Consider the following 12101-nt stretch of genomic DNA (forward strand, 5'->3'; position numbering starts at 1 on the left):
TAAATTGGAAGCAATTAAAATTAAAGCTTTGGCTACAGCATCACCTCACACTAAGCACCAGGTGCCCCTGGAGGGCTAGGTCCTTCTATTCCCCATCCTTTGTGCAGGTGTCAGCATTAGTGCATATGCACCTGAAGGGTACACAAGGTCAGGGACCTTACAGCACCACATTACCCCTTTTCTCCCATAATTTTTGTTACATTTATCACTTTGACTTCCTAGTGATTCTAATCCACAGTTCCTTCTGCAGCAGAAATGTTCTGAGTGGGACAAAAGAGCAAGTTGTACTATTAGAAGGGAACAGGGAAGATGAAGTGTGGAGTGTTGCCAAAATTACTCAGATTTATCAGCTCAGGGAAACTGTGAATTCACACCTTTAATGCAAATGTATCTTTCAAAGCCACCAAAAAACTAAAATATCAATAGGGAAAAAAATTATGTAGAACTCAAGTCTAATTTTAAATCTCAAGCCCACCTAATGCTGATTAAGAACGACAGCCGACCTCTGTGCAGAAAACCCCACCAATGCTTGATTAGCAAAGCATCACTTTCTGCTCATTTTATTCTCTCCTTCAAAGAAAGAAAAAGGTGACTTGATCCTGTCAAATGCATAACTACAGCCTTCCTCCAACTGCTTCCTCACTCTCCTGATTCTGCTCTTCCGTTTGGACCTTTGAATAAGCGTATTAGGATACTTGGGTGAAAAAATTCTGGTTTGCTTCAGCATGGAAATTACTATTCCTTAGCAAGCCCAAGACTCCTTTATAAGGATGCTTGACTTCTCGTTCCTACATTTGCTACACTGTAATTTTACAATTTCCATCATCATGCTCACTGTACAAATTATGAACTCTTTCATGCACTTAAGTTTCCTACTACCTGCTTGTTCACCCCACTTTCCTGACCAAGAAAGTAACTAAAAATGTATGTACGTGTGAATTCGCAGTTTTCTGTATTTTCCTTCCTTCCTTCCTTTCCCTTCCCTTTTTTTTTTTTTTTTTCCACTTGAGATACTGGCAATATATGCTAATTGAATCTCCAAAAATACCTGCCTTCAAGTCTGCTGTCTCTATCTGTCCAGAGAGTCTGTGCTCCAATTGCACATAACTCTTTCACGAATGCTTTTTGGTGCAATTCTTTTCCCAGGTCAAGCTTCAACATGTTTAAATAGGCCTGGTGAATACCACAAATCACTAATGCTTGGTTTAAAAAACAAGGTTTTCACATGTGGGGCTTTTATTTACATTCTTAATGAGTTTGTTCCTATATGTTCTCTAATGGTTTGGAGTGGTATTAATTTGACCTAATTTTAGTTACTCGAGTTCAATCCACAATCAATAGGAAGCAAGAGATGTTTCCAGAAAATGAGTGATTAAAACAGAATGGAGATGAACTGTTCTGAAACAGTACCTACTTGACACTGAGATCCCTAACTACAGTGGCTTGATTTGGACAGGAGAAGTTCCACAAGGCTGTCTTGCTGCTTGTACCATTTAGATTAATGCTGGCTCCACTGTTTCAAACTTCACCACTGTTGACAATCCTTGCTATCTGAGCTCACCAGGCACAGTAATTTTTCCGTGTACAGGCTGTAGTTCCCCCACCTCCTACTTAGTCTGCACTGAAGATGCTTGCCATCCAGTGACCAGAGTTGTCACCATACATGCTCAATCCAAACAACCCTCTACTGCAGCCTTGAATGACCTGTAAGTGCACTTAAGCTGTATTATTTTCAGCAACGTTTCACAGTGAATATTTTAAACATATTTCTGTGCTGTTCTGAAAACTGTATACTCTTTTCGTAAGGTACTTTCAATGCTCCAGTTTAAGTAATACCAAATTACTGAAACCACCATCAAATATCACGATACTAAAATATTGAGAATTTCCAGTCATTTTTCAGATTAACATCTGAACCCCTGTATGCATTTAAAAGTTTAGAGAAGGAACTGTAATAACTTAGGGAGCTAACCTCAAGATACCAAAAATTTAACCTCATCTCACAGGTGCATGGACACCATACAACAGTAATTTCCTCAGAACTTGGCACGAAATGGGGTAGCTGTAGCTGTCACCCAAGAAATTATTAGGATTAAACTATTCCTTTACATTTAAATCCCTCATATTAGGTTTTAAGAACACTTACAGGTAAGTCTGATTTGCTTCTAATACTTCTAGATAACAGTCTGTGGTGCTTCTATCACTGCTGGCTTCTGGCTTTTTGAGAAAAGAATTTTGGCATTCAGGGAAGCTCTCCCATTATTTTTAAAAGTTAAGATGTTTCCCAGATAATACTACATGAGAATAATGTGGCCATAAAAAAAAAAAAAAAAAAAGAGAAAAAAAAAAAAAGAAAAGAAAAAAAGTAGACAAAGAAGATGACGACAAACATTTGTTTAATGAACACAATGCTGGTGTTAAAACATTACTAGGTTATTACTACTTCTCTTCATGTATACATTGAAGCTTCAAAATAACACTGGACATTGTATAAATGAGAACACTCATACATATGTAACTATACTTTTAAGAAGCTAACAAAACAGCAAATGAAGTACAAATTTGGGTAGGGGTACATATCTATCCTGTCTTTTTTTTATCGTCACTATTATTACTGATTTTGATTTTTTAATCTATTATTATTGATTTTTATCATTATCTCTTTATGGCTAGGTAAGAGCATCAGCTAACTATACACTAACAAATTTAAGATATCTCAGGGGACTTTTATAGAAAAGAAAGAAGGACAACTTTAGCGAAAGACACTATTTCCCAAAACTTACTACATGTTCCTCATGTAACAAATCCCAAACTGTTATAACCAGAACTGAATCAGGCAAAGGCTTTAAGAAGTATTTGAGAAAAACAGCAAATGGCAATTTAACTCTATGTAACACTTGTTCCACTAGCAAGTGTAAGATTTAAACAGTAAAAATATCTAACACTTCAATATCATTTTGATTGCTAGTTGCTAGTTCCCAGCAAATCTGTTTAAATTGCCTTTTCATGGCATCACATCTAACTTCCCTATACCACAGTATCAACAGCATTCCTTAAGCAGACTTAACAGGCCAAGTTACTGCCTTATCCCACAGATCAGGACAACCTCAAGTCAGACCTTTCAAGCAGTTCTCAAACCCAAATTACAGTTCCAAGCTTCCACCAAAATTCATTCTGTACATGAAACTAGTTTGGTATCCATACCCCCATATGGGGTATACCATTTGCTGAAACTCACCAAGAGATCTATAAAGCACACCAAAGCTTTATTAGGTTCTCTACAAGAAGGCACTTTTAACATAGGGATAAATTTCACTCCATACACCAGGTTTACAGGCATATAGATTAAATATTACTGTATGAAGTTAACATTTTAGGAAGTTTAAGAACCCTGCAGCCAATCTTCGTCACTCTATTTTCACATGAGACAGAAGAAAATCATTCTGGTCTTCAGTAGCTTTTTTTCAGGAATGTCTAACAGGACCCTACGTACATTATTCAAAATAAAAACTTAACAATGTTTGGCTGTAACACTTCTGGAACCAGACATTCCAAAATATCAGGTATGTCTTCAAATTCAGTTCTTTTATGGTAGGTAGATCATTTGAATTATAGGACTTGTATCTAAACCTCTAACATTTCAAGCTTCTAATTGCCTTCCAGGCTGTGTACACTTTCGGTATGGTGATGAATTTTGTACTGCCTGCTTTGCAATTGTATCCACAAGTAGAGTTCTTGTTTTGATATTATCAGTGTAGGTTTCCAGGATGCTCACACCAGAGATCAAATATTTTATCCATGGTACTAATTGCAGGTCAAACCCAGTTCAATTTCACCTTTATTTCTTTTCATTTTCAATGGAAAAAAAAAACCAAGCAAAACAACACCAAAAATCAAACAGCAACAAACTTCTAACGTGAATTCTTTGCTGGTTGTGCTTCTCAAGGTAGTTAACCTTCCAGAGGTTTAGAAACAGATGCCATCTGTTTGATTTAAACTTTTATTAGAAATCCACTTGGTCTTGCTTTTCCCTTTGGCATCCTTTCCACTTGGAAATAATAAACAATCAAAGCCTCTGCAGTTCAAACTGTGGGAAAAGTGAAAATGAAAAAAAAAAAAAAAAAAGAAGAAAAAAGAAGGAAAAAAAAAGGAAAGAAAAGGAAAGAAAAAAAAAGAAAAAGAAAAAAAGAAGCAAAAACAGGAACAAGAAAAACTTTTCTAACTTAGTTTATCAGTGAACTCCAGGGATCATCCAGATGCTATTAACAATGCTTGCAACATTCTGAATTCTCAATATACATTTAAGAAGTTTTGGCAAGAAAAATCAAATAAGGAGAAAAAAATGGAATTGTAAAGTAACAAATACACATAGTATCTTTTTGATTTTCTGTAACTCAAGATTTTCTTGCCAAATGAATTAATTAAGTCAGATGATAGAAATGCTGCTCTAAGATCTAAGAAAACTTAAATAATGAGATTAATCCATTTGCTTATTGTGTAGCAAATGCTTTGCTGAAGTGAGCCATATTTGTTGCACAGTCCTTGAGATATCTTCATATGTGCATTTTTGGGTTTTTTTAACTGCGGAGCTCTCGTCAAAAATTCTAAGTTACTTGCCTTGTAGTACCAGTCCTGAAATTTTTTACAGCACTCTTCACTGCAGAAATCTCTCACTACACCATCAAGTTCCTTAGTGGCTCCCTTTTTGCACAGCTGTGAGCAGTAATTACAAGTAACACATCTCAGTCCTAACCGTCTTGCAAAGTCTTGTTTATATAGCAGCTTGCAGCCTGGAAACAGATTTTAAATATTAGGAACAAAGTAATTTTTAACAGAGAGATATCACAGTTGAGAGTTAAATATTGAAAATTAAATTAATATAACAACACCTAACATTTGGGGCTTCAGACAAATTCAGGTTGGATAAGAAAACTAAATTACAACACACTTTTACCTGAATACCTTTCCTGCACAACTCAATGATTTCATATGTTGTCCACATCTTTTTCAAAACACTACACTTGAAACTGAGCTTATCAAATAAATCCCTGAATAAACAGCCAGAAAAAAACCATAATTTTCTTTTCATACAGATCCATGCAAATGCATTGACTTGAAATCACATCGCTCAGTTACACGTCCTCAGAATGCTAGACCTCCAGACAAACAGGAAATTTAAGATAGACAACACTATCCACTTAAAACAGTACCTACAAGGATCAACTTACTTCTATTACTATTTTAATGCTATCAATACAGCAAACCATTTACAATAGATCAATTATTTTTAAGAGCACTAATAGGTTCAAAATGACCTAGGAACCAAAATGTAACTATAAAGAAATGTAAAAATGTAACTATAAAGAAAGCAGTAAGTACTGTGAATAATTACACAATGATAGGAGTTTACATATAAAATTTGTGTAGGATTTGTAGGTCTTATTTTTTCTTTTTGCATCAGGTGGGTTGGGGTTTTTTGCATTTGCAATTCAGGATTGCCATGAGACCTGTATTCTTCAATAATCTGATACTCCTTCAACATATTAAATGCATTAAAAGATGAACATTATAGCTATTACATAGGCTATTTTGAGAATATAAAGTATTCAAACTACCTCAAATCTAGTGTATATTCAGCTGATGCCTAAATCACATACCATAAATCTCTGTAATTGTGCTAATTTTACAGAAGAGAACCGCTGGAGAAGATCAAGTAGCTGCCTGTATTAAACAGTGGAAGGACAGGGGAACATCTACACAGACCTTTAATCTCAGATACTGAACCTGCTTTTATGATCTCACAAATATCACAGTACCACCAAGACCAGAACTCAAGTCTTCCAAGTGCCCCCTCTGCTGTGGCATACAGTGCAGACTCAACATACTCTGGTAAGTAATGAAATTCAACATGTAACATACATACACACTGCATTTCCCTCCAGCATACAGAATGTAAAAGTATTGTAATATACTCAGTAATTTCAATTAAGTGACTTGTGCTTTTGTCTGTTAGGGTAGTATTTAATATCTGTGAAACTGGAGGTACTATTTTAAAATCACTAAAACACAAGAAAGCAAGTGGAAGCTGTGGCAGACAGCAGCTTCGAAAAACTAAAGGTTATTGAGGAATTTTAACTTGCAATGCTACAAACTTTGCTAACAAATTACAACTTGCTAGCAATATCAAAACAAGACAATTACAAAATACAGTACAAATAGGACACTGTGGGTAATTGTGTTTTGAATGGTTTAGAGTTAATTTAAGTTACCTACTTTATTCTTTTATAACAGCATAAAGAAAATTACTACCACAGAAAGCAGGCAGTGGGAAGTGTCAAATCAAGCAATTGCCCTTAAAGTGCATCTAATTCAGATGTTAAATACACTACTCTGAAGGAAATTGTAATCATGAAGATAGCAGTGTGTGCAAGCTATTCATCAAAAGTACCCATTAAGGCACTGAAGATTTCTTGCCGGTATTTTTTACTGTTGGCTGTATATCTCAGCCAATCTCTTGTACATGCATCATATTCTTTGGAATTTTTCACAATTCCAGAGCTAGCTCAGCACCACAATGCATCCTTCTCTTCAGCTGTGCCCTATAAGGGCCATTCAGCATTGCATCAACCTTTCTAGATTATAGATTTGTAGAAGTACTCTACCACCATGAGGCAAGTTATGTGCACCTGGCTAAATAACCTACAAAAAGTAATGGACAAAGTTGACATTTTTCTTGGCTCCTGAACTATAGAGAGTAAAGAAGTGAAGATGATACTGCTGTTGCATTAAAAAAACAAAACTATCAGGTATGAAATTTTACCATTCTCCAATCAAACATCTCCCACACTGCTGTGACTCGTGGGCCCAACTCCTCTGGGGATTTGGGATAACTGAATATGAGCACTGCCTAAGACAAACAGCTGACACCCCAACATTTTGATCAACAAGATATGAAAAAAATCCTAAATTCCTCAGGATTTCTACTGTAACAAACACACAAGTTACAGTGTGACCAGATTAAAATCTCTAGAGCTTTGAAGATCCTTTAAAGGACTTTGAAATTAACAGCTATTTTCTCTTAAAGAAAAAAATGTAAGTGCAGGCAGGACATTTGGTTCAAGCCAGACAGGTAAGTAATCACTTATGTTCTTTAACAAAGTTGTAATGGAAAACCACTCTGTAATTCAACTCTTTTTACCACAGACAATAACATCTTTTCAAGTGTTTCAGCCTAAGAGCAATTAGTTATTTACCTCTGAAAGGCTGTACTTACTAGACTACCTTTCTCTTCCTTTAAGCTACATACAGGATTTGCTTTGTCACCTTGTAACAACTGCAATTGTTATCCTTTAACAACTTCACCCAGAAGGTAACTCCAAATGATAAGCGTCCAACAAGCACTAATCAGAAACTACATTTATACAATCAGACTCTTCCACATGTACAATACCACAAGAATCAGCTCTCAAGCTCTTCCTTGTGCATTTGTCCCCATGTGTGGAAATGCTGAAGGAAAGCAAAGATCAAGAGCCTTCACTTGGTCCTTCTGAAGTGCAGGAGCCTGTTAAGAATTTCATCAGAGACTTTTCCAATATATATATATACTGTCTTTTTTACCTTAACTGATTTTTATCAGCATAAAAATATCTTTGAGCGTTTACAGTAAAAAAATTTGATTGGAATAGTCATCTGCAGCTCAAAGTTTTAATAACAGATTACAAAGAGGCTTTGGCCTGAACAACTGCACTGTACCAATCAGAGTGCTGTTTGGAAACCAGTTTGTTAATGTTTCTAGTAACAAAAGGAACTGCTATGAATTCCAGGTAATATCTTAATTGATTGTGAAATATTCATAGGTAAGCACCTATATATATAAAGCTTAACATACTTCTGTTTAGGCTACTCCCAGTATCCGTAATGTTTTCATGAAAGTCTAAAAACCAGTTAAAACCAATTAGCTAAACACGTAACAGTATACTTTACTGAACAATCTGCTGTGCTGCAGTGGTTGGAAAAATGCCACTCTAAGATCTGTAATGCTTTAACTAAATAAACATCTTTCCTATACTCAGTTCTTAAATCACTTAATTTCCTAAATTCCTTTCCCACTTGTCAGCTTGGATGAAACCTCCCAGTTGTACATTGGGTTTAAGTTACAGAATCTGTAATTCCCAGGAACTTATTAACATACTATTAAGATGATACTACAGTTGCTAGTGTCACAGCTGTCCTTTATCTGTATTACCCATTTGAAAGGAATTCCCAAGCACCCCACATAACTGAGTTACTGCACAGCTTACTGACCCTCTCCCTCCAAGAAGCAGACTACCAGATATGAATCAGTGTTATTAAAACTCATACTACAAAGCTTGTGCTATTTAAATCATAGCATTTCTATCAAGAAGATTAATTACATGCAAAATACATCCACAAGTAATAAGAAATTATGGTCATACTGATCATAAAATAGTTCCATTGCCAAAGACTTATTTATTCTCCTAGACCCTCAGAGGGTCTATTCAACAAACCAAAACTCAGTAACTTGAAAAGCTCCTCAGGATTAAAAATGTGCAAAGCCTTTTCTTAGTTGTCACTCATGCAATTACACATACATAAAAATCTACAGGTAACTTTGATCTTCTTGCTTTAGCATATACAATATACATCTCATTTAACTTAGATACTAGGATTTTGGAATGAGGCATTTTAGTAGCAAAATGCCAGGACAGTTTAATTTCCAAAGCCTCAGCACCAGAGTAACAGATTACTCTTTAGCTAGTCCATTCAGGTTGTTCATCCTCCATGTATGTAGGTCTGTGTGTAAATACATACATATGTGCATTTACAAAAAAACTTTAGGTATGAAGAATGGGAGCAGAAGAATGACAAGATCTTCAGTACTGTGGCTAGGCAGGCATAAGCAGTCAAGAGTATTTCTGGTTGATGCTATCTATGCTTTTCCTTGGGTTTGCTTGAAGACCAACAAATAACTCTGGCAGACATTTCAACACCTGTTTAAATTCTGTTGATTTTATCTAGGAGCTTTCTGTATTAAATACACACCTGAAATTTTCCAGTATCTCCCTTGAGAGTTCAATTTCTTCCAAAAATACAAAAAATTTTTGTGACTGAGCACTTTAGTTTATTTCTTCTCAAATCCTAATACATTTTATTCTGGTGAAGAATAATCAAATGCTCAACAAAATAAGTTCTCTTGGTGAAGCTTCTTGAACACATTGCAATATTCAAAAGCAGCATGGCCTCCATATCCAACAAGTTTATTTGGTTCATCTACTAGTTCTTCTACTTTACAAACAGTTTGACTATTTCTGGAAGAAGGCTATGACATCAAGGAAAAACTAGTGGTATCTGGGAGCCTAGAAAAGGAACAGAAATCTACCACCTCTAATATAGAACTTTCATTTGCTGATCTCCACTCAACCCATCTAAAGACTTAGCCCTCTCCCCTCCACATCAGATCTAAACACTTAACTCTTGGACTCCACTATTTCTGCAGCAATAAATGTAGCCCAGACAGTTTTTATCATATGCATCACAAAGTACACCTGAGCTACAACCACCAAGTGTGCCACATTCAAGTTACTTTCTATATAGTGCTTTTGATTCCCTTCTCTCTATTACTCATTGGGTTCAGATCATCACAGTAAACCAATAAACTTTAACAGTAACATCTGGCACATTCATCCTCAGAACGATCACCTTTGCTATCAAGCTGACAGTTCAACACATGCAAACTCAGAACCCACACCAAGCCATCTGGCAGTGAATTCCTCTCATTTAGTAACTATTCATGCAGCAGAGTGCTTTTGTTTCTCTCCTTCACTCAAATTTTCCAGTAGAAAATATAAGTACTCACTTATTTCAAGCCCCCTCATATGGAAAAGTATCTTTGGAATGAGTGAATAGCATAGCTTGCCTGATCAATCTTTCTGGTTTCATTCTCTCAGTCACCAGGCTTTGAAACAAGGGAAGCGTAAGATTCACAGTAATACCAGCATACACTGCAATTTCCAAGGCAAAACCAGTTTCCTCTTGTCTTTGAAAATATTCCATGGAAATTTTTACTAATGGAAACAATTTCTAACTAGATGTTACTGAGCACTGCAATATACTCTAAAGCCAGACCTTGCTTTGTCCTTTTTTCCTCTCCAGCTATCAGTTTGCAGCCCAGAACACAAGAAGAAAGTAATGATGGCAAAGTAACCTAACCCACACCACTCCATTCAAAAATAAAAGATTGCAGAGTCCAGAGCCATATGGCTCAGCACAGAGGAAAGGCTGCCTTCAGCCCCACAATCCACCTCACTACAGGTTAACAGGATCCTGCTACAAGTGAACTGGCACAACTGCTGCTTAATCTGCTTGAAAGCAGACAATCTTAGCAAGGTTTAACAAATGATAGTAAAAGAATTATTATTATTATTACTACTACTAAAGAAAAAAATAATATTCACTATATCCTCTACAGACCCGTCATCCAAACTTGTAATTAAACTTCTAAAACCAGGAGTAAATACCAGTATCCCAGAAGTGGAAAGGATAAGTTCTTACTAAGACTCTATTTTGCTCTTCCTATAAATACAATCAGTATTTTAATGCAATTTAAAAGAAACCTGTGACCATATACTTCCTTTTTAATTTATTCTCTTTTAAAAAATCCAAATAATTAGTCCGGAAAATTATGATAGTAATCAACCCACATCAACACACCATCATTAAAATTACCGCTTCAATAACTACTCTAAGCAAATAAAAAAACCTAATTTCCACTGTCACATTAAATTTTGAAAATATTAATCAAAAAGAAAGCTTGGTATTCCTCAATGCAGTTAGTGTTGCTATAGGCTTTGCTGCACAAATTAAACAAAACAAATCTCTAATTTTTTTGAGCATACGTGTATGTATTTATGCACACATTTAAGAGTGTTGCCAATTTTTAATGATCTTGGACCATAAAAGCAGCTCAGATAAATTAACATATTCATGCACTAATACTAACAGGCACATGCACTTCATTAATAATAATGAAGAAAGTTAGCTTAATTTTCACATTAAATATTAACACAGTAAGTCAGCTCCTGTAAAACTGCAATGACCAATATCTTAGGGAAAAAAAATAAAAAGCATCTACATACCTTCACTACAGAATGGTCTTTTGATGCCAGAGAAATTCACCGTCTCATGCAGCGTTTTCTCCTCTTGACAGTATTCACAGTATGTAACTATGCAGTGCAGTTTCTTATAATCATCAGAACATGCTCTGCTGCAGAACTGATACACTTTGTTCTAAACACAAAGTTGGAAAGCATCACAAATAGAGTTAATGGATAAAATTTTTCGATCTGGAGAATTTGCCATTAAGACACAACTTCAACTAGTAAACAGAATTGCAAGCATATAATTAGGGTATGACTTCGCACGCTAAAATTAACAGCTGCCACTCAAGCTGACAGGGAATGCTACAAATACTCATAATTTCATATGAAAATGCTAAACACAAAAGATGCCAATCAATCTTAGCATATACTCTTCAGATCCTTCTCTCCATTCACAGAGAAGTGTACAATGATCTATCATATCTCTAGGCATACAGTAAATGAAGATTAAAGATTTCAAACTTACTTAGCTGATGTGAGAAATTACATTTTTCTTTAAATTCTACATATGCTTTTCTATGTGTTATTCATGAACAAAGACCCCTTCCTTTTCCCATCTTAGAGTTAAATGATATTCTACAGAACCAGGTAGATTTTGTTAATTTTTTAAGCTTCAATACCTTATAAAATAGCTATCTAGAAAAAATTTGTTAAGTTACAGATTTAAATTTCTAAACATTTCATCATTCTAAAAATAACTCCAACCCCCTCTTACCTCCCACTCCAGTACTTCTGGCTTTGAACAAAAAGAACTTTTGCAATAATTACATTTCAACTGAATATCACTGGGAGAGACAAACTGACCATTTGTTGAAGACTGCACACCGAGAGTCTGAAAAACATAAATATATATACACTTCACTAAAAAACTTAAGAGCAAGAGCACAGCAAGTTAATCTTTCCCTTAATTATTTTTCCCTTGTC

General features: G+C 35.4%; 1 protein-coding gene across 1 annotated transcript in view; it reads right to left on the minus strand.

The window, feature by feature from the left end:
* Positions 1 to 12101, minus strand: part of ZMYM2 (zinc finger MYM-type containing 2) — an 83640-nt gene that overhangs the window by 21566 nt on the left and 49973 nt on the right. The window contains 3 exon segments of the mRNA XM_030461179.1: positions 4618 to 4790; positions 11157 to 11307; positions 11893 to 12009. Coding sequence (XP_030317039.1) covers positions 4618 to 4790; positions 11157 to 11307; positions 11893 to 12009 — 441 coding nt within the window.

Source organism: Calypte anna, chromosome 1 (assembly GCF_003957555.1).
Source record: "Calypte anna isolate BGI_N300 chromosome 1, bCalAnn1_v1.p, whole genome shotgun sequence".
Taxonomy (NCBI): Eukaryota; Metazoa; Chordata; class Aves; order Apodiformes; family Trochilidae; genus Calypte; species Calypte anna.